Source organism: Canis lupus, chromosome 5 (assembly GCF_003254725.2).
Source record: "Canis lupus dingo isolate Sandy chromosome 5, ASM325472v2, whole genome shotgun sequence".
Taxonomy (NCBI): Eukaryota; Metazoa; Chordata; class Mammalia; order Carnivora; family Canidae; genus Canis; species Canis lupus.
In genome coordinates, this window is record NC_064247.1 from 74,740,139 (window position 1) to 74,764,240 (window position 24,102).

General features: G+C 35.7%; 1 protein-coding gene across 1 annotated transcript in view; it reads right to left on the minus strand.

The window, feature by feature from the left end:
• The window catches only part of CNTNAP4 (contactin associated protein family member 4), a 241,399-nt gene that overhangs the window by 78,192 nt on the left and 139,105 nt on the right, over positions 1-24,102 (minus strand). Inside the window, exons 5-10 of the mRNA XM_025426897.3 lie at positions 22,987-23,190; positions 22,246-22,430; positions 21,292-21,435; positions 17,820-18,081; positions 10,575-10,727; positions 4,819-4,990 (exon numbers count right to left, since the gene is read on the minus strand). Of these exons, the coding sequence (XP_025282682.3) occupies positions 4,819-4,990; positions 10,575-10,727; positions 17,820-18,081; positions 21,292-21,435; positions 22,246-22,430; positions 22,987-23,190 (1,120 nt within the window). The remainder of the gene's footprint in view (positions 1-4,818; positions 4,991-10,574; positions 10,728-17,819; positions 18,082-21,291; positions 21,436-22,245; positions 22,431-22,986; positions 23,191-24,102) is intronic.

Here is a 24,102-nt window from a genome sequence, read left to right on the forward strand (position 1 = left end):
GGATATTTTAACTTTTCAAGAAAAATGCAGGCATACTCAATATCAGCCCCAAGACTTTGCAACTTCCTAGCGTGAGGTAGTTCAACTTCAACACTAGATCATAATACATTCCTTTTAATGATGCCCTAGCTTTAAGTAGCTGGGTTTTCGGTAGTTGATTAAAAAAACTAGTACCATGTGAAATCAGTGCTGAACAAAAATGAGGGTGGCAGTGTCTGACCTGATCCCAAGCTTTGAAAAGTTGTGCAGTACTCAACAGGTGAACACGTGTAATTACAAAGCAGTTGTGTTTCACTCAAAATAAAATTAAAAGATTTTGCAAATTATATAAAACTATGTATAATATAGTGAAATTTATAATTATATGATTGTATACACACACTTCTTTTTTAAGAGTAACTAAATTTTAGAACATAAATATGTTGCTTGGACCTAGGCTACTTTTTAAATGAAAGTGTTAGTAATATCCTTGGGCTTGGAACACTATGAGAAAATCACTGAAATACATAGGGCGCTGTGGACAAAAAAGCTGAGAAGCTGGGGAGCTTTTTGGTATCAGCTGATCAACTGTTTGGTATCAACAGCTCTGATCAGATTATTGATATTTTTTAGAATTTAGATTGAAAACTATATTGAGACCAAAGCCTGAAATGTTCTCTTTTACCCCAGAATAAAAAAATAAGCTCTAAGGCCTATCAAGAATGTTTTCATGCTGGCGTTTCTGCCACCTTCGTTATTAAAACTAAGGATGAGAAACTTCGTATTTCGCTTATAGGATTTCTCCAGTTTTAACCAAAAATAATGTTATTGATTTTTCCTGATTATAAAAAATAGATATCCACTGTATAAAACTCATATGATCCAGGAAACAATAGAGAAGAAATATGGTTTATAACCTCATACATAAAAATCACCACTATAAACATATGTATAAATATGCATTTGTGTGTGATTATTTATAAATATAATCATATGTTATTTTACAACCTGCTTTTTAAAGTAAATAATCGGCATCTTTCATTGCCAATTAAATTTATATATATTTTAGCATTTTTATAGATTCACAGAAGTCCATTTGGAGAGTGTTTCATGATGCATTTAATTTTTAAGCATTTAAATCAATAACAATCTAGAAGAAAGAGGGAAATTAAAAAAATTAAAACAATAATAATCATAGCTGGTGATCAGAAAAGAAAAGGACAGAGCAGGCTATTCTTTACAGGCCTCAGCCACGGTTCAAAAGGGGGCAGGTGTAAGCAGTTATACCTAAGCTCCTAAAGAATGAATAATTAGTGTGACCCATGTGCTATTTCTGTTTGATTTGCTGCTGCTGAAAGATACTGAGTTCATTTTCCTTGATTCCTATTAGACTTGAATTTTTATATTTTTTATTACAATGTGAATACTGGATTGTAGATGTTATTTAAATTCACCATGTAATAGCTCTGTTTGACAATTAGTAAGTAACCTATGGCAAATTACATTGCAGAATGAAGTACTGATTTTCATTCAATGTCGAAACAATTTATACTTTTCTCCCCACTAATCATTCCAAAACAAAGTGAAATAACCTATCAACTATTCTTTCTAGCTCCAACATTTTCCCATAGACATTTCCATCATTATTTCATTGCTCATAAACTGGTTTGGGGACATGGACACATGATATGGGCAGCGGCTCCTTGGTGCCATCATCACCTCCACTGCCCTCAACCCTCAGTCACACCCAGATTTCTGCCTTAGGGCCACTTCCCCTGCATGTCCACGGAGGACAAAGTGAGGGCTTCTAGATGAGTGTGTATATGTGTGACCATTCATAAGGAAGATGTGAATGTGTAAGGGGTGTGGGAATGGTCTTGTAAGTGTGTGCATGTGTGTGGATCAATGAGTGAGGAAGCACAGGGATGTGAGCACAATGAGTATATGTGTAAGGGTTGTGCATGGAAAAGAATTCTGGGTGTGTGAGTGAGCATACAAGTATGTAGATATGCGTGAGAGACTTGTGCAATGGCTGTTCATCTATGTGTGTAAAGAATGTGTGCTAAAGACTATGTAAATGTGAGTGTGAGCATGTGTGTAAATATATGTATACTTCTATGGTAGGTCTGATCCAACTTAAAGTCAAAGGCAAAAAAGAGCTAACACTGTTAGGTTCCTGTCAGACTTTTAAGTATATTTTTAAATTCCTGTGTTTTTAATTGCAATTTATTAAACCATTAAATTATGAGTTTATTGTACATAGATGAATAGTAACCACAATAAATGTGAATGTGCACGCAGGGGGCTATGAAGCTTGGCAGACAGACATTTCAGTGGGGCTTTCCTGGCCCCAGAGAACTGAGATCTGATGCGGGCTCTGCTTCTGAGCCATGTCCTCTTAGCCAACTCCACCTCTCTGTGCATCTGCTTTCAGATTTGTAAGAAACAAATGCTATCAGAAACAAGCCCTAAGGGGTTTTGTGAGGATTACTTTAAATACATATTAATTAATTTAAAAATCATTTTAGGGAGGGCCCCCATATCTGCTAAATGGGACACTGCCCAATTCATAAATCATTTAATAAACCCAATTAGATCTTTAAAATTAAAAAAATAAGTAAAATTCACTTTAGAACATAGTCACTGCATACAGCCTCTCCCACACATGTACACACTCACAAGCTCACTCATATATCCAAAAGCACCTTACATATTCACACAAATTCTTACACATACCATCATACAACTCCTCACACAGTAACTCATACAAATGTACACACACAAACATCCATACTCTCCCAACACATGCACACCCTTGTAGGTCATTCATACATATATTCTCAGACTCCTTGCACACTCACATCATCCTGACACATACAGTCAAACTTAAATACTAATCCATGTTAAGTGCTTAGAATATATCCTGGTAAACAGATTTTTAAAAAGCCTTTATTGAAATAGTGATTGGCAGCTATGTCAATCGGTATAGCACAATAGCACATTAGACCAAAATAAATGAATATAGATTTTCTTCTGAACATAAGAGATGAGGTCAGAGATACTTTTGGAAATTTAAAAGGTAAACAAATACCAAAATTACTTTAATTTTTGCTATTATTTTTAAGATTACTAGGGTTACCATCAGTCATAAGTTTTTCTTTAAAAAAACAGCATGGATAGCCAAGATCTATCCATAATTTGCTCACTATTTCTGAAAAGTGTTTTTGAGATGTGGTATCAAAACTATTCATTCTCCAATTGTGCTGTATCACGGTCCTCTGTTTTACAAGCGTGTATCTTCAGAAAACAGGAAGTCCGGATTCCTTGTGTAAAAGGGCAGCTTTAGAGAAACCCATGGGAGAAGTATAGATCAGCTTGTACAGAAAGAACTGTCTGCAACTGAGATGGTGAACATAACTATCACTAATAGTGTGAATGACTGACCCTTCCCACGGGGCCCTCATGGTCGTTAGCCACTGAGAAGTGATCCCACACCTCAAGAGAGCTGGCTCAGGGTGCCTTGCCAGATGCCCTTCCCCATATCGGGATTAGGGTTCTATCTAGGGCTGTATGGATGTAACTATGGAGAAGGTCACTGCCATTTAGTCCCTGACATTTACAGTCTAAATTCTTCCTTTACATATCATCTTTCATTATAGAAAGAATTATTTTATCTACACATTGAGTTAAATAAATACATGTATATTCAGAGAGAGGAAAGCATGGCCTTCTAATCCACTGCTAAATGAGATTACAATTATTTTTTTCTACACACAACACAGTATCTATTAGTGTTCAAAATAGGATCCAGAGACACTGATAGACTAACCATCTATCAGATATAATATATTATTTTTAATAGATGAGTGTTTATGTTGATAAAATCCCTTATACAATTGAAAAGTTATTTTTAAAGCTCAGAATTTATGTTTATTCAATATATATATTGAATACTACTATAGGGTAGGGGCTAAGTCTGTCACAACATTGCTTAATTTTTTTACCTGTAATGGGTATGACATTCCATTGAACTCAATAATTAAAATTAACACCCCTGATATTAAAGCATGATTGGCAAGATTATTTGGCTATAGTTCTCCATGCCTAAAAATATTTTTAAATTATTAACTATCAATTATTATTTTGAAAGTTACTTGTCCTCTACAACTTGTCCTCCCAAATCTTGCATTATCATGTCCTGTACTAGAGTTCCTATTGAAATTATGAGATCATCCTTATATCTTAATCAATGCTACAGCTCCAAACTTTTCCAGAGGAGAGGCTCCTTTTGACTTTTCCTGCAGAGAAGACAGTAATGGGTTGTGAAAGGTACACATTAGGAGCATAGCAACCAGTTAAATAGCCATGCCTCTGAAAATATTACTCAGTTGTCAGAGAAGCAAAAGGCACTTTATAACCAGCCTCATAGGTCTCTGACTTATTGGTACATGGTGATCAATACTACTGTTAGAGTATACTAATCTATTGAGTTTAATGATATAATTTTGATACATTTATACCTATTTAAAATTACAGCAGCATCAATATTACCTTTAGTAAACTGGCAGCATTTGTACATAAAAATAACACAGTCACGTGTCTTCCATCTAAATTTTATCCCTGGAAATATGAAGTATAAAACTAAAAATGTATTGTTCTTTTTCTTTTTTTAAAAATGTATTTTCTTATTTCTAATGTGAATACCATCCATTTTCTGTGGAACAGGTGATGGTAGGAAAGAGAAGTTTAAAAACATAATCATTTTCTATATAAATTTTAATATGCTGCCAAAAGTTTGAAAATGGACAGGTCAAGGTAAAGAAATGAGATTGTCCTTACCTGTCTGTGATTCCACATGAGTCTATCTGGAGGTCACTGAAGTTTCCAAGGGATCCCTGTTGAACTGAAATCAGATCTACTATCCTGTTACTGATAGAAATGAGTCTCATACATCCCTGAAATCCATCAAGTGGATTTTTACATTTGGATCCAAAGCTGTTGTCAGGACAACCTGACCAAAACAAAACAAAACAAAGTTAAGTTAGGATATATCATAATGAATCAGGATTTAGTATCACAGATTACTTCACTATGAAAAAAGAAAGAGGCACTTGATTAATTTCTTTAAATTAAAAGAGAGAAGAAGGGCCCCTCGTAGTCATCATTAGTTTAATCTAAATGACATATTGCAATTCATACAAATATTTCTCTTACTACCACAGGATTCACATAAAATAATGTTATAATAGTTATTATACATTATATATACTATTATTATCATTATATAATATTAAATGATATATTAAACACAGGAAAAAAGGCATAAAGATTGAAAATGTACACTGTAGATAAGAAAAGATAAATCAATAACAGTGAAACCTTGGCATTTAAAGCTAACAATTTGGAAAAGAGTTATATTGGCTTAGAATAACATTACCAACTATTTAATTACATACTTTATTTTCATATGCATATAAGAGCCATACACACATGCATTTTAATAAATCATAATGACTTAATGTCAAAAACATTTCATTGTGATTTTATTTATTCTTTGCTTCATAAAAGAATGTTCCATTTATATTGACTTTTTTCTAACACTTACCTAAGACCTGTTTCTAATTATTTAAGTAATAAAGAACTATATTATTAACCATTATTCTCTAGGATTTAATGATGTTCTAAGTGTTTCTCTAGCCAAGTGAAATAAATAATTTTATGGAGTATGAACACATATATTATACTTATGTATTTTTCATTAATCTTTCTTTGCTGTTATGGTTGTCAAGCTCTATTACAGTTTCAAAGAATAAGAAATGAATCAGCAACTTACTAATTCCTATACAATCCACACTCTTTTTCTTCCTAATTCCTATACAATCCATACTCTTTTTCTAATTATAATTAAATATTGTGACTGAGGATATTTCCCTTTAATGCTTGCTTTCCTAACAAAACACATTTACATGGCAAGTAAAGGCCAGGATTCATATTTAAAACTGTTATCAAGGGCATTGGAATATCACATTTTAACCAAGGGAGGCTTTGAAGTTTCAAATTTGATAGATCAAGGAAAGGTGATGAAAGCTCTTTGACTATCAATTTATTGTGCATGGTACAGACACACATTTTCAGTGCTTAAAATTCTTCTGTGGTGTAGGATATGGTTATTATAACTTTGATATGTTTTCTAGATGACTTATTAACCAATTAAGAATGTTAAAGTAAAAACTGAGAGGGTAATAGTTCAATAATATTTGGGGGCGACTACAATATGCCAGGAATATAAACAGCTCTGCTAATCTCCTTTTCTCCAGGTAGTGTTTCCTGACACATTTCAAACCATTTCAGAATAAAATAAATTGTACAATGTGCCTGTAGGGAATAAAACTAAGCAAACGCAGTGACAAAGAAAGATTACGGAACTTTACAGAAAGCACATCGTCATATCACGAGGCACTTCATATTCCTGGCTACAATGTTTAATAAGCAAGAGATTTTATGAATAAAGAAGGGTTCAAGCCAGGTTCGCCTCATTAGTCTACAATAACAGGCAACCACAAGCTAATATAATGCAATAGCAGAGAAAAGTTCAGTACTGAACCTGTTTGAGATAGGAGTTCTAAAATATGAAGATTTCTTGGGAATACTAAATGCTGAATTAATTAATTAATCCATTACTGGAAGCGGTCGGCATGTGAAACACCACCCAAGGATGACAGATAAATTATCACTCAATGTCACCACACCAGAAGTAAGATGTCAGCTTTGGCTTCATGGTGGTCCAGTCTGTTCACTGGATGGATAATGGCTGATTTACGCAAGTGAGGGTGGAAATACTGCACAAGGCCTAGTGCTTGTCTGTGCACAGGGTGTTATTCAAGAGCACAAAGATCACATGGGGTAATACTGCAGAAATTAGACATTTATCTGTCCTCAACCTGAAGAACACAGATTTAAAATTTACAATTTATAAATGATAAAAGCTGAGCACAATGCACCACAATGAAGTCTGAATTTTTGAAAAGCACTCAGTTGGAGGGAGAAAAAGTAGAAAAGGATGGACAGATAATGGAGTCTGGTGTGGCATATGCAGAACACTGTGGTTTCTGAGAAGCCCCTCTCCCAGGATGACTGTCTCTCTTCCTAGAATGGAACTTCCTAGAATGGAAATACAATGCAGGTTGGTGGAGGAGACTGCAGCCATGTTAGGCAGACTTGAGAATGATAAGATCACTGGAAAGCCACAGGTGAATTGAGAGAGAAGTGGAAGAGAACTGATGGGAAGTATCTCAGAACATGGGATATTTATTTACTTGAAGATAAACTGGTCGAAGAATTGGCAACCTAAGAAGAGCCTTCCACCTAGATAATATGGATCCTAGTAACATGGGAGGCTCTCACACACACAGAGCAGAGCAGAAGGTCTTCTAGGGCCAACAACTGACAGTTTGCCTTGGGACTCAGGGTGTCCAGTGCTAAAACTGGGAAGAGTTGACACCCACTCTCCTCAAGTCCACTCCCAGAATCCAGAATTGCCAACCTAAAACCCTAAAGTGGACTTCCAGAAGGATGGACCTCCTCTACCAGTCCCTGGACAACAAGTTTGAGAAGAGGAGGGAGAAGGAGGGCAGCAGAAGGCCTCCTGCTTTCTTTGGGCCCCTTGTTCCCAGCCCTGTAAATGTAAGGGTGTACTAGAGTATGTAGGGTGTGTGTTGAGTGATCAGTAGAATCTCGTGCCCAAAATGTCTGGATACTGAAGGACACCAACTGAGATGACTGATTAAACCGAGATACCTAAGTAAACCTGAGATCAGTGACTTTTTTTTAAGTCCTGAAGATTGAATTTTATGATGGAAGCTTCCACAATATATTGGTTGGGAACTCAGAAACACTTTAATAGACACCAAATTATAAAGAACATGAGAGGGAGAATAAAGCTTAAATTCAAGATAATGTTTACAATGAAGAGATAGGACCATGGAGGACCAAATGAATGTTGATGATATTATCTTTCTAAGCTGGGAAATGCACATGTAGATATGCATAGTATCGTAATTAGTACTCTTTAAAATGTATATATGATATAAGACTTGAACTACCGCGGACACTGGTATGGGGAATAGGGGAACTCTCTATCTCTGCGACTTTTTCATAAATTTAAAACTATTCAAAGATTAAAAGTTTATTTAAAAAATAGTGTATATCATTTGCATCATAATAAAAACAACCAAAATTATAGGGTGCACATGGATATATTTCACCATAAAATATGACAGAATGAATAATAGGAAAAATTTCCTCAAAAAATAGGTAGGCATCATTAAATATGAACAGGAAGGATGCAAAATACTTTAAGAATCAGGATTCTATTTTCATGATTTACACTTTTATCCAGTCTATTCATTTTATCTAGTCTTTTTTTCCACATTTAACAACATGCCTGTTTGTAAAATCTCTTTTAGTGCTTCTAAATCTTTTCCTTTGAAGTGAAAGCTCTTAGTTAATTTGTTCTCTATATCTAACCATTTGTTAAAGGAATGTGTTCCTATGGATTGCCATGAAATCAATCATATATTCCATGAGGTTTAATAAACAGCTTGGTTCAAAATGAACAAATCTCACTAAAGGAGGTAATTACATCTTTCAAGACTGTTGCCACTATGCTGCCATTCACAGTAACGGATTATGCAGGGGTTTTGTTTGTTTGTTCCTCCCCCCCCACCACCCCCCGAAACTGTTTATTTTCCATCAGCCTTATTTCCATTTTGCTTGCCTTTGCAGAAGAGCAGCTTAAGACCATTCAGAGGTTGTTCCTACCCATTTGGAGGCCCAAGCAGGGGGAGCTGCTCCAGTCTTCAGCAGAGAAGCTGCCCGCATTCCAGAGCTGCCTGCGACTCCAGGTTGGGCAGCAGTGAACCCAGGAGCTGGAGCAGTCCCTCCACCCTGAAATTCCTCCTTGGTCACAGCCTTTTCAGCAGCGGCCTGCTCTTCCTTTTCAGTACCTTCAGGAACTCTGTAGAAGCAGAGATCGGGCACAGCTGCCCCATGAGTGTTCATCAGAAACGGTGCACGAATGCGCAGAACTTCCTGGGCCAGCGTACCCCACATGAGACCCGCTAAGTGAGCTCCCTTGTTCTGCATGGGATGGAGAGGTTCCCATAGCACAGAGGAGAGCTCTGTGCTACACAGAGTGATGGTAGGAAGGTTAACGTAAGCCTCTGTGAAAGGCTGGTGGTCAGCTCTGGGACCAGTAACCACCAGAAGTCTCGGCTCCCGGAAGGGCACCTGGATCTGGTTAGCGGAGGTTGCAGAGGTAAAGCGGTGGCAATAGGAGTGGCTCCAGTGGCAGCAGCATGCTTCAGCCCAGTGCACGAGCCAGGATTTCTGGACAAGAGGACACCGACATCAGCTAGGTTTTCAACAGCAACAATGGCACGAGCTGCCAGCAGAAGCTCCTCCCAGGTTCTCCTCGGATTCATGACGTAGACTCCATCACCTCTCCTTCTGTAAAAGCACTGTTGTTCCATTTGGCAGTCAAGGTTGGTGCCTCCCAAGTTGGTTCCTGCTGCAAGGAATTTGAGGACATCCTCCTTCATTTGGAGGAACTCAAGGGCTCCAGACACCATGAAAGTTTCCTTTTAAGTTACGACAGGAACCCCGTATGAACCATTTCCCTGGGTAGCACAGAAAGTGTGTGTTTGCTCTTACTATCAGATAAAAGATGTATGATCTATGTGCTTACCATCAATTCTTAGGGAGGAATTTGTATTTTATTGATGAATAATAAAGACTGGGCTACTGCCACCAAATTCAAAAGGGATTCTAGACAGAGGTGACTATTAACATTCCAAATAACAGCAATAAGAAACATTCCAAGTCATGATTAGAAATAAGTCTTACTACTGCCAGTTTAACAATTTTGCCCTTCTAGTGGCAAATCACATTTTATTTTAATTTTCCAGTGGTAAAGATTCATTTCCATTTCCAAGGTTTTCTTTTCCAAGCTTTTTGTTCAATCAAACATCCAGGGCAGGTATACACTTCATTTGTTTTTGTTCTCTTAGAGAGGTGGCCTGATATTGAAGGTTGATGCCTTAATTTCATCAAATGTATCAGTGCATTATTACTTAGCAATGAACAGAGGTTTCTATGGCTAATTAGGTTAGATTACTTGCCATTGGCATAATATTGTCCTTCTGCATTGGGCAGTAGAAAAGCAATAAGGATGCTCCAGAGGAGCTAAGAGCCATGTTCAGGAAAATACTGTAATAAAATCAGCCCATAAAATCTGAAAAAGCCATATAAGGGCCACTGAACACTAGGAAAATATAACAAAGTTTGAAAGAAGTGAAGAGGGTTGTCTATTTGCAATCATTCGCATTGTAGAAATTGTAAACATGAATATTAGAAATGAATCTTAGGTCCTAGTTGGTCATCTTGATCCACTTAACATTTCCATGTTCACAGCAAGTGAGAAATTATTCCATACTATTGAATTGGTTAAAACATAATGACATCTCCAAGACAAAAGAAAAGGAGGAATAACTGCAAATATGGGTCAATTGCCCGTATGGCCTCACCCCTTCTCTTACCTCCAAAATAATAGGTACCACCTGAATAAAGCTGCTCAGGCCCCAGGGAAGAAGCAGCAGAGGCCACTTGGCCATCTACCACCATACTCAAGTGATTCCTTCTGGCAGATAAGGAGATGGAATGCCACTGCCCATCATTTAATCCAACAACACCTGGGGGAGGCAAAATCAGTTAAAAAGAGATCTCTCTCAACAGTGAACAGTACAAGCAGTTAGTTAGAAACAATATATGCATCACCCAATCAAGTGCAGCACTCAGATACTAATAAAAGGAAACAGAAAGACAGGAAAAGGAAGCAAGCGGGTACCCTCTTGTAGAAATGGTTATTTCTTTCTTAGGGCCTCAGTAAAGAGAACAAAATCCCCAACTTTGGATAAAGTCCTAAGGGGTTAAATTCTTTCAACTATTTGGCAGGGATAGTTTTCAGCTTCCTTTTTTTTTTTTTTTTTTTTTTTTTTTAGTTTTCAGCTTCTATAGCATAATTTACCTTTTACGGGGGCAGGGGGGAGGGTTGGGAAGAGCATAAATATTTTTCAAAATTCTAGGTTAGATCCAATAAAATGATTTATCTGCTTTTTTACATTTTTGTGTAGTCACCTTTTATAATATTGTATATTTAGCAGTATCAATCATTACAAAAACTATTATAATGAATATACAAAGTTTTCCCATATAACATGAAGTTAAAAAACAAACCAGTGTCTAAAACCACATTTACATAGTTGATCCTCATAGTGTGTAGATTCCACATTTGCAAATTCACATACTCACCATAATTTATTTATAACCCCAAAATCAATACTCAGGGCATCTTTGAAATCATTCACAGAAATGCACAGAGTAGTGAAAAAAAATGGAGTTGACAGACACATGTTTCCAGCTGAGGCTAAATAATGAAATGTTTATTTCAGCTCTCATATGTAAACATGTTTCTCAGATTTTTGTGCTTTTGGTTGGTGATTTTGCCATTTTAAAAGACCTCAGGCATAGTGATGAAGTACTCTCTGGTGTTTCAAATGCAAGAAGGCTGTGCTGTGCCTCACAGAGAAAATACACATGCTCGATGAATGTCATTCAGGCACTGGTTATAGTGCAGTTGGCCATGAGTTCAATGTTAATGGATCAAAATATATGTTAAATATGGTATCTTTAACCAAAATCACACATAAAGCAAGGTTATTTATTGACTGGTGGACAAAAATATTGTGGCCAGAAGATCACAGGAACCTAATCCCTAATTCCCCTAGGAGTGGTAGTTTAATATTAACTAATTCAACTTGCACAACTTTATACAACTTTCACAACTTTATACAACGTAATTATTGCAAATAATGAGAATTAATTACATATATACAATTCTAATGATATTCCTACTTTTGTATAAATATGGAGAAGGGCTGAAAGGAAATATCTCTATATAAATAGCAATTTTTGCATAATGGAAAATTGTGGGTTTTATTCGTTTTTATATTATATATATATGACCAAAAATTGCATTAATCAAAAATCAAAGTATTCTCATCACCTCTAAAAAACAATCTCCCATCCCTCCCAATGCAGCTCTATTTTCATGAATCCATGAGATGACTTAGCCCTTTCATTCTTAAAGGGAATTAAGTCTACAAGGGCTCTATGACAGAATATCAGCAGACAGGTGGAGACTAAGCATCTCCATTGTGGATTTACCAGTGAGATTTATACCCATTGAATACTTGATACCATATGATTTTGTAGATGAAATTAGTAAACTAAAATAGGAGTACTCTATTAAACCCAAAGGTCAAGGTCTCTTTTCTGATACTATGTACAATGCACAATTTCTTTAGTTCTCCAGCTATTTTTGACAAGCTTTCAGATAGAAAATGTGTAGAAGCTCTCTTAGGTGATTAAGCTCTTTGCCCTGGATTTATTTGGTATAACGCAAATTCCATCCTGGGCACCGAAGCTCATTTTTATACTACATTCAGGAAGAAAAAAGATTTTCAAAGACCCAACTGGCTTGGTTTGTGAAAGGTAATGAGAAAGACCTGAAAAAATGAAAAATGAAAAATGTAGGTTAGATACTTTTAGACACATTTTCTAAGAGTGGGCTCTGAAATAGATGACTGAAGAGTTATGTAATCCCTGACGGTATGAGATTGGACTAAAATAAATCAAATGCCCCAGATTTGTCATCTAGAGCTTCCTTTAAGATGATACATTTAGAGTGAAAGTCCTTGCACTGAGCTTTGCATCACACCTACGGACACTTCCCACCCTCCTTCCACAACCACAGGCCTCCTATTGGTTCTCTCAAAGTTTGGGCATGCCTGTAAACATGACTCTGCTTCTGTTATCTTATCTTAGATTTCAACTGGTCCAGGACAGTGCTTCTCAAACTACCTGTAGTGATGAACATTTTCTCTTCTGGTCTATTGCAGCCTGATACTTTCATAAAATTCAGTGAAAGTTAGTTACTAAAATTAAAGAAGACATAAAAGCCTGGCATCCATGGGTTTGGATGGCACAGCAAGATATTGCTCCAACAGTTTCTTTGAACTTAATCCAAAGTTTTATGCTCCTCTAGGAAACAAATATTTCACTGAATGACTGTTAGTCCAGGGACCACACTTCGAGTAGCAGGTATCTGCTTGGTGAAGCATACCGCAGGATTATAGTCAAAGGCTCTGGAATTTCTTCTGCCAACACAGAAACCAATTCAGATTAACAGCAAAAGACTGCTGGGGTAGCCACTCTGTCATTTGACACAGTTAAGTCACCCACCTAACTAGCTAGCATGTTGTGAAGTTGTGCTGTTTGTGGGGAAGCCTTTGGAAAGCTCTTCTCAAGCCTCATTTTTGACAGATACCTGACTTATGAGAAGGCTTGTTACCCATTAGTGGGATTTATTACATAAATTAAACAATGAAAAGTCCATTTAATTTTTTTCTCTTAACTTGACATAATAAAAGGATAATTTTAAAATTAGATTCATTTTTTTTAAGTGTACAACTCCTTCCCACTTTTAGGTCTGATGAGAGGCAGCACCTTAAAAGACCACATCACTGTAAAAGAAGAGACGAAGAATCACAGAATTTGTACTTTTTCTTGTTCATGACATTAGGTAAGTAAATGCTAATTCTAGGACTGCTCCCACTACTCATTAAATGTTGAGTCTAGGGGAGGGGCATGTTGTTGGTATAATAATAAAATAATAGTAACAGGTTTTATTGAACTAGTATTCACAACATTGTGTGCTTTACATGCATTGTATATTTAACCTTCAACATTGCTGTTATTATGGTTGTTTGAAATATGGAGAAAAGGAGACTCAAGTTAGAAGAATGAATCATCCAAGGTAATGTTCAGCTGGTAAGCTGATTCTAAAACCCATACTCTTCTCTGCCTGCAGGACACTTTGGTCCCCTTATATTTTTAAAAACAGAAAAGCAGCCCCCAACAGCTAGGAAGTGGCTTGGCACTCTGGGCAAGGCCTTGGTGGTATGAGAAGTTGGGGGGCACTCAGAGCTAGGTCTTGGTGTTCTCCTGGTGAATGCAATTCTTGTAGAACACCAATATTAGACAAGGTAACTCTGTGATTACAAAGAAATTGGACCAAAAACAAAAAAGTCAAAACTACTTTATAATCTGTATAAGTCCAGACAATAACAAGGCTAGTGTGTAAGCCACAAAGATACCAAACTTCCTCTTCTGGATAATATGAATGACAACCGATTTTTACCTACACCAATCACAGCTTTGGCCTTATTTCATTCCTCCATCCTAGATAAGATTTACAAAGAAAACTCATCACACAATTACCCTCACTTCTTAGCAGCATTTAATCCAGAGCAATGTTCCACTTCCTCAAAACCTCCCCCCAAATAAACTAACAACCCAAAACTCTTATAATAAATCATCCTTAAAAACTTTGTATTAAGACACACCCATGGCTCCCTAGATTGTGTGTTCTCCTTGCTGCAATAAGCAATAAATCCAACTTGTTTGAGTACAGGTATGTTCACTGTGGACTTTGGGTGGAAAGCATGGACAACTCTAAAGGGAGTAATAGAAGAATAGAATAATAAATAGATGTGTTTACAACTGCAGGTAGTCAGAGAGAACATGACTGTTTACCAGAACTCTCTCCCTCGCCCTCTCTTCTCTTCTCCCTTCCTCTTCCCCTCCTCTTCCTTCTTTCTCTTTCTCTGTCTCTGTCTTTCCATCTCTCTCTCTTCCTCACTTTCTCAGGTCCAACCACATAAACACATAAAATACAGAAGGAGGAAAACGATTTATATCTGGTCCTTGTATACAATCTACTGGTACTAACCCTAAATTGCTACAAGAAAAAAAAAAAAAAAACAACTCTGACAGCTTAGCCACCATCACTCCCTCATAAGACTATAATAGGCATCCATGAAATAAGATGTATAAAGAAAAAAAGCCTGTTGTACAGGGTAGGTTCTTTGCAAAGGTGCAAAAGGCAGTTATATGTAGACTATTGCTCAAGGAGCAACTGAAGGGCTTTTCCTGTTTTTAAATACCTTTAAGTGCTCTGAAACAGTGTCAGAAATTCCTATATCCATTAACTATATTCACTAAGCAGAACTAAAGTTCCAGGCCACCACATAGCTCTTGTCAAGATGAAAATATGGAGATTACTGGTGCCAATCACTTTAGGAGAAAGAGGGAGTTTCAGGAAGTGACAGGTAAGACTGAAAGGTAAGGACTATTCCAACAATGAAAGAGAAGAAAGTGGAATAAAACAAGGCTTCTCTTGGCTTAGACAAATCAAGCAGGCTGCTCCTCTGCCAGGGCCACTAGAATCCTGAAGGTCTAGTAAAGGCAAAATGCTAAAAACGTCCTTATTCTGCAAGCCCACATCACCAGCCCTGCCCATAAGAGCAAGAAGCTGGCTTATAGGTATGATTTTCACCTTCAGGCAAAAGCAGCAGCAGAAACACTAAATCATAGCAGAAATCTCAAATCCTACAATAACAAGTTTGTTTTAAATAGGAAAATATAACTACATTGTTCACTGGGTCCTTGATGCCATCTGAACGATTTTTGTTTTGACATCTATAAAAGCAACAAAGACTGGAAATATTTTGTGTCATGAGGGGTTTTGTAATACTGCTGATATCTTTTATAGTTTAGACTAATATCTTTAATATTTCAAATATGATACAGGCTGACACAATATTTTCAAAGAATTCCTAGTGACAATTTGCCAAACTGCATATCACATTAAAAATTTATCCTGCTAATTCAAAGATTTGGACAATTCAGTTCTTTCTCAACACAATTTAATTTTTATTCCACTGCAAAAGCTATAAACATTTTGATTCTTAAAACTTATAAGATTAGTAATTTATATCTTTAATAGCTAAGAAAACTTGAGCCACCCTGATAGAATAGAAAGCTTTACCATAATATGATGTAAACCCATCAACAAGTACGTGATTCCCTTTAAAGAGTCATTAAAATACATCCGGACAAATGACTTAATCTTTGAACATTGTACGTGAAAGTTTTCCCCCATGAGAGAACCAATGAACCACCCACCCACCTACCATTTGCATAGTCTGTTTTCAAGTGCAGAGAGTGCCTGCCTCACTGAAAATGGCCAAAATTGGGATTTTTAAAGCAACTGGAAAAATGAGGGTGGAGGAGTTGGTAAATCAAAACCTTCCTGTGTAATCTGAAGTGTAACAATTTTTCCTATGTTGGCGTTCATGCAGAGTCTAGGCTCTTTTTTATTAGCTATGGAAACAATCACACTGAGTCTTATGATGCCATAATGGATTATATTGTGTATTAATTTAAACATTAATTTAGAAATTTTAAAAGTCAATCAGAGTATTCTATATAGACTTATGCCTAGTAATTTAATAAATATTCATATCCGTAATGTGTTTAGAAATGGACTAACTTCATGGGGCTCACTATAGTAACATTGTACCGAAGCAGTTTCTTTAAGATGCTGAAAGAAGGATATGAATATAACCACTTCTTAGGATGTCAAATAAATCACAATAAGCTACACATTACTGACAAGCTTACATTTTCAGGCCCTCATTTTAGGGAGCCTATTAATTATTCATATGGCACTGATTAATTTATTTCCTTTTGTCAAGCCTGAAAATCTACCACATTTTGAGCATTACATTAGAAAGTCACAACACAGTGGCTGTTTAAAATTATAATTAATATTGAACTTTCAGCTCCCAGATTTAAACTACACTGATATATTGAACAACAAAAAAGATACATAAAGTCTATGCATTTGTGCATCTATTTGTATACCTGTTTTCCCTATATTTAGTTTCCATCTGTAATCTGGCTGATTTTCCTCTCCCAGTCATATTCTATTAATTTTCCTCATAGTTAATATAGAGGAGTAATACAATGGTATCTTTAAATTTTTTTAAAGATCATTTATTAAACTGATGTAGCAATTTACCCCAATGTGACCTCTAGTTGGTTGGCTTGGGTGTTATTCCACATATATGAAAATGTGATGGAGATCCCTTGTCAAGAGCTATATAATTTTAATGAAGAGACAAAAATATCCCTCACCCAAAGCACTGACCTAAATTAGACATTAATTTTCCAGATACTCATATAGTCTCCTTAATTATAGTACTTCAAATCATTATGATACCGTATTGCCTAGAAGTGGAGAGAATCCCATTTGGTGCCCAAATAAGAACTTTGCAGAAATCTTTTCATCCTCCCCAAATATATCCAACTCTGTACAGAATACATGAGCAAGTGAAGTTACTTTGACTAAGCATTTCGTTTTTTCATTGCACACGAAAATAGAAACAGAGATATAGATCCAGGAGAGACCGCTCCTTTTCTCTCAAGGACCAGATAAGGCTAATAGTTGTGTAAGACAGAGCCTAGTTCTTCCACTGAAGATGCCCAGTAAACTTTTGGGTCCATTTCAAAGTCTTTTGCATTTTTCCCAAAACACATTTCCTCAGAATATATTGTGTGGGCAAGAGGGTCATGAAAGGAAATTTCTATTTCCCCTATCATTCAGTTAATAAGAACTGCTAGTGTCTAGGCCATATTTAAAAGGAAATTGGAATCAAGGGCCTGTAAGGAAGAGCACTGATAATCTTATTAACTCAAGTATTCGTTTATTAAACAAATACTACATTTTTGGTTATGCACAAGACTTTACGGAAAAGGGACCAAGAGATAATGAAATCTTTCAAAACCATATGCTCTGCCTGCAGGAATACACTTATTACCTGCTGTGATGTCACTGGGTAATCTTCCTGGCTGGTAGAGATTCAGCTTAAGTTTTCCATCATTAAGAAAGAGGAGGAGACCCCCTGAAACCAGCTGAAGTTCACTGAATAGCAGAAGTCCTGCCTTATTCCAGGTTCGAAATTGAAAAGAGGCAGAAAGCTCGTCCTCCCCGGAAAAGCCTGGCAGGGCTAAGTAACTCCTGGGGCTGAGGAAAGTCACAGGCACGGACTGTGATTGTGAACAAGAAAATGACACATTTCCCTGAGAAGAAAGCAAAAAAAAAAAAAAAAAAAAAAAAAAAAAAAAGCTTTAAGAATGACTCACATCATTTTAGTAATAGAAATGGAAGTATTCACAAAGGCCATTTATCGATCAAATTATCCTTGGTTTACAACAACAACAAATTGCTATCAACATGAAAATTCAAATCCTTGCCATGTATCTTAAAGGTTCTTAAAATCCGGTGATAGTATGGTCAGGCAAATCTTTCCCTGGGTTCTTGGAGAAATCTGTTTTTCCCTAGCTCTGAACTTCTATAAGGGCATCTGACTCAGTGCCATTGAAGTCAATAAAAATTTATTTAAGCCAATTCTTTGATTTTTATCTTTTCTTGGTTTTCCATTCCCTGGGTTCTGGGTGAAATTCTTTTCTCCTTCATCCTTTGCTGCCTTTGGTTCTAATCCACCTCATCACATACCCAATATTAAGGAGCTACAGCTTTTCCTTCCATATTTTTCTCCTTTCCCATTGGTCTCTTATTTTCATATATAAAATATATATACATATATAGTTTCAGTCTTATGTTCAGTTATATGTACATAAGCACATACTTAGATATATATTGATGATATACCTACACATTAAGCATTATTTATTTTACAAAAATAGGAGCTATGTTTTATCACTAAAATATATCTTATGGAAATTCTTTTGAGTTATGTGGTATAAGCCTAATTCCTTCTTTTTGTTGATTGCATAAAACTCTATTATGTGAATGTTCCAACAGCAATTGAGTTGTTTTCCTCTTACTGTACATGTGTTTTGTTTCCAAGTTTTGCCTCTTGCAGCAATGCTGGAGTAAAAAACTCCACATGTTTCTATTCTCAGTTCTACAGAAGAGGGTTCTAAATAGAACTATATATACCTATATGTTTTAATAAATATTTCCAGCTTCTTTTCCAAAAAGAAGTTAAAATACTCTACATTTCTACTGGTAATATACAAGGATATCCTTGTCCCCACATTCTTGGCAGGAATAGGTATCACAGATCTTTTAAGTTTGCACAAGTTCAATGACAAAATGCCAACGTGATAGATCATTTTTATTTATCTTGCATTACCTGACCAACAGTAAATCAGAGCATTTTTCACAAGTTTGTGGCTCTTTGGACTAGCTTTCCTAGAATGGTCTGTTTATATTCGTAGCACATTTTTCCTTTTATGTTTTACACTGGACACTACAATGTATAATGTACTACTTACATTTCTTTATTTTTAAAAAATATTTTTAAGTAATCTCTACACCCAATATGGGGCTTGAACTCACAACCCTAAGATTAAGAGTCTCTACATTCTATTGAATGAGCCAGCCAAGCACCCCAACATTCCTTTATTTTTAAAATGTTTTTGGCTTTTTCTTTTCATTTTGCCTGTATGATCAGATTTACATGTATTATTTCTCATCTAATGTTTTTAAAAAAGATCTCCAAGTTACCTTAGAATTGCATAAATTTTCATTAAAATGCTACACACACACATATACAAATTATTCTGCTAGTAGAGTAAAATAGATATTTAAGGATTTTAAAAAAAACTTTAAGGTCTGAATTTTTTAGAAATAATTAAGCATATCTCTTAACATAACATTTCAGAAATGAAGATAAACATATTTTTTTGAAAGTAATCTTTAACATGTTTTCCAAATACAGATTTGAAAAGTCAGTGAAATACACTTAATATAGAAGGATACACATCAGAATTAAACCATTTGGTCTTGGTTAAACAAAAATATTTGGTTATATTACGGTTTTGTTAAAAGTGAATTAGCTTTCACTATGGACAAATATCTTGTCCCAGGGAATGAAATAACAAATATGGGAGAGTAAACCACACTGACCCATGATGTTAAAGGCAATTAGAACCTAACAAACCTTGTGAAACTGGAAACATTTTACCAGCTGCAGTTTGGTCTGATGCTTCATTTGGGCAGCTGCCTGCTACCCTGCAAACAGCAAATCCTCTTGCCAGGGAAAAGTGGGTGTTAGTTGCATGAACAGTTTCTGGAAACTCCTTTTGCCAATGAAGCACACACATCTATCTACAGTAGTTTTATTTTCCTTTTAAATCATCTTCCCTCTTATTAAAAAAAATAACTAAAAATCTTTCTGATGGTATACTCCTTTAAATACTAACAATTCACACAGAGAATAAGGAATAAAATCTTTCATAAATAATAAATACTTCCTATGATGTGCTTTGGAATTGGCTGACAAAGCATGAGCTTACATTTATATATCCTGAATTCTGAACAACTAAAGAAATGTATTGAAGTGGATCTCTGTGTCTGCTTTTCTATCACGAAGCTGGTTAAGCTTGAAACCATGTTTCCCAGAATCCTCTTCCATGTCTGGTTCTGGTGAAAAGTTAGCCGAAAATGGAGCTTCTGTGATATTTGAGTCAAAAGTGAAATGCCAGCCATTTCCTTCCAAAGGATTTTTTGTCTATGACAAACAAAGCACAGTAAAGGATGATCACAGAGGAGCTGGTTTGTTCCAGTTCGTCCTGGCTTTCCTTCACTCCGCTTCCCTCTTCTTCCTGACAGCTGGTCTCCACATTCCAGTTCCTCTGACAATTGTTAAGATCCAAGTCCTAAAATAGATCCCTTGTTCATAAAACTCATAGTGATGCTGCTTCCCTGGCAGAACCCTGACCAGTACAGTTATATTTAAAATTTGCTGCATTTCCACCAGATTAGAATATAATGCAGCCTGACCAACATTGCTATTGGGACAGATTGGCAGATGCAGTATTGTAACCATCTATTCGTTTTTTTATTTGTTGTGAATGACCATGGCAAAACACACTTTTTCAAATGCCTCTCTAATATACATGGGTGTTATCTGATTCCAGGAACTTGGTATGCTTATTTAAGAAGTTTGTCAGGGAACATCTTATTAAGGAAGTTACACAGCAAAAGAAATTAGTACCCTGGAGTAATAACACCACAAAATTAAGTTATCAACTGTAAAAATAAATGCTTTACTGCATATAAAAATAAAATAATCATACCCTGTGTATTACAATTCCTTTAGATACAATTAATCGCCTCCATGCATATTCTCTGAGCAGAGAAAATTTTTAAAAGAGTAATCTCTAAAACATCATATCAAGTGGGAATCCAAAGTAGAGCAATTTCATTATATGGAAAAATAACATAGTTTCACTTATTCATTTACATAAAGATTCTCTTACCATAGCAATGATCTCTGGTTTTTGTCGCTTGGCCAAATCAATGATATCTACTCCATTATAATAGAGATTTTCTAGACACCCATGAAAATTCTTATGGGGGAATGACACTGATTTTCCAGGTGCTGGAATCCCTCCAAAGCTGATCTTAGAAAGAAAAATGGCATCAATAATATTGTTTAGTGATTTACTGATAATCTGCTTAAATAATTATGATTAGCAGCTATAGTTTTAATCATCACAGATAAATCAACTTTTCATGACCCTACACTGTCATGTTGCTAATTTCATATGGATATTTTTTAAAAATTAAAATGCAGACTTGAAAACAAATTTACATGCATTCAGTTTTCATTTACACTAGACGTTGATTATTCTTACAAGTTACTAATTACATCTGGATTTGGTGTTTATTGGTTGATGAATAAAAATGCATCTTTATATCCATGGTAAATTTCTGTTTAATAACATAGCTGGTGATAATGGCATTTTGTTTTATATATATTTCTGGGCACACATTGGTTATTTGTGCATCTGAATCAACTGATAATGAATTAATCAATTCATTACTATGACCTCTCCATATATCTACACTGCTCAAGGGTGGGTGCCCCTATAGCAAACACACAAAAAAACATGTATTTACTCTATATTTACTTGGGGCAATACAATCTCTTGGCGATTTCCTACATGTGATCATCTATGACTATACATTTCAGGTAAAAAAGAAAATCCCTCAGTATAAGAGTATATTAACATAGGTAGAAAGATGAAGCGTCAGTAGTATATGCCCAAATCTGCCATTGTTAGTTAGGTCACCTTGGGAAACACTTCACTGAGACTCAAGATTTACTCTGAAAGAAGGGAAGGATGCTCCCTACAGTATATTTTCTCTTGCATGGCTACCCCACACATATATCATACAAGTCTGTATTAATTGAAACATAACTATCACACCTCATGATCAAGGTCCAGATAACCGAACTCCCCCTGGGCATGGAAACGATGCCTGTGCTCATCCACTGTAAAGTTAACTTGTTTGCCCACGTGCTGGATGAGCACGGAGTGCCAATGCTGATCGTCCAGCAGGCTGCCCAGGGTGAGATTGATGAGAGTGTGAGTGGAGGGCGGTTTGGCTTCACCTTAGAAGAGAAAAAAATAACAGCACCATTATTCCCAGTCTTAAAAAAAAAAAAAAAAAGTTTCCCCTTATGGACCAGCATCTCTCATAATAATTGCAATCTCCTTCCTAGCATTCCATCCAAAACACTAGTATGGCTCTACCTGAAGTTTGAATATAATATCCTCTCAACCTTGTTGTAATTTCTTCCACTGTTAATTCTTTTTATTAGTATTTCCCATCATACATTCATTTGCAATGTAAATTTTATCTTTGCTACAACCTCATTATTTTTACTACCTCAATATTTTTCAATGACCCATTCCTTTCTTCATGATGTTTGAAAATAGCTATGTAGTTCTCTTGGCACTATGTAAAAAATATCAAATGAGGGTCTTGTACAATTTGCAAAATATGAACCATTTTGTACATGAAAGTGCAATACTTGGTGTACATATATGCCCTCGAATATGGAAATAAGGCACCTTAATTGTTACAAGAGAAGCTATAAAAGTATAAAATTACTGAAATGATACCCAAATGGCCAGATTTTCAAGCACTTCACCAAATAATTTTACCTGAATTAATAAGTAAAAAGAGTCTTCCTCTTCTTAATTCCAATGTGATGTGATCTCCATTTTGCCCTTCCCGGTGGAGAAGAATTCCATCACTCTGCATAGTTTTAAATTTCAAAGAAATAACATCCTTTACTGGGCTCAGGGAGTTTTGATCAAATCTGTAGAGAAGGGAACTTTTTCCATCAAGATCAACCACCTCTGATCCTAGAAACAGACATTAAAAATCATTCTAAAGGATAAATACACTTTTATTAAAGCATTTTAAATGTGTATGTGTGTATATATATTTATATGTGGATATTTATACACACATAGATAATATATAAGGCATTGTGGATACACAGAGACACATACAGTCAGTTCCAAGCCAGTCATAAGGGAAAACAAAAGTTCCAATGTCTAATTCCCTCTTGATGCCTGGAATTGATTCCATTTTAATCTTTACTAACCTATTTACAAAATAATGATCTACATCTTAAAATGTATTCCTAATTTTCTCATATTATTGAAAGCTATTTCTTTTCATTCAATAAAAAAAGAAAATCAGGAAAAACGTTATGATCAATATCCATAAAACCACTTTGCATATTTCACAATCAGTATTTTTAATCATGTTCCTGAAGTGTTGAAGTTACATGATTTTTAGCTCCTGCAAGAATGGTTTTGGTGTCTCAAAATTCTCTCATATATGCTGTAAATAAGACATTTGCATACAAATACACATACATACATATATCAGACTCGTCAAATGCCACCTCAGGTATACATTACATTGACCTTTGTGTTTTGGTTTATTCAATTATTTTTGTGGCTAAGTAATAATATTTAAGAGCAATACTACATTCTGTCTTTAGAGGACATCGTTGGAAAGACACTCACTTAATGATATTATAAGGGCTGTTCAGCTGCATTTGTATCAAAACTATGACATTGACATGTTTTTTAAGCTTTCTGACAGTGTCTTATCTACTCATTGTCAAGATCACTTTTATTCAGTTCATCTGAAAAAAGATGTCATGTTATACCAGTAACATAACAGCACATCTGTCAAAATCAGTTGCACCCTGAACAACAGACACAAAATAGAACTGATAATACTCAGAAAGCCTAGCAGTG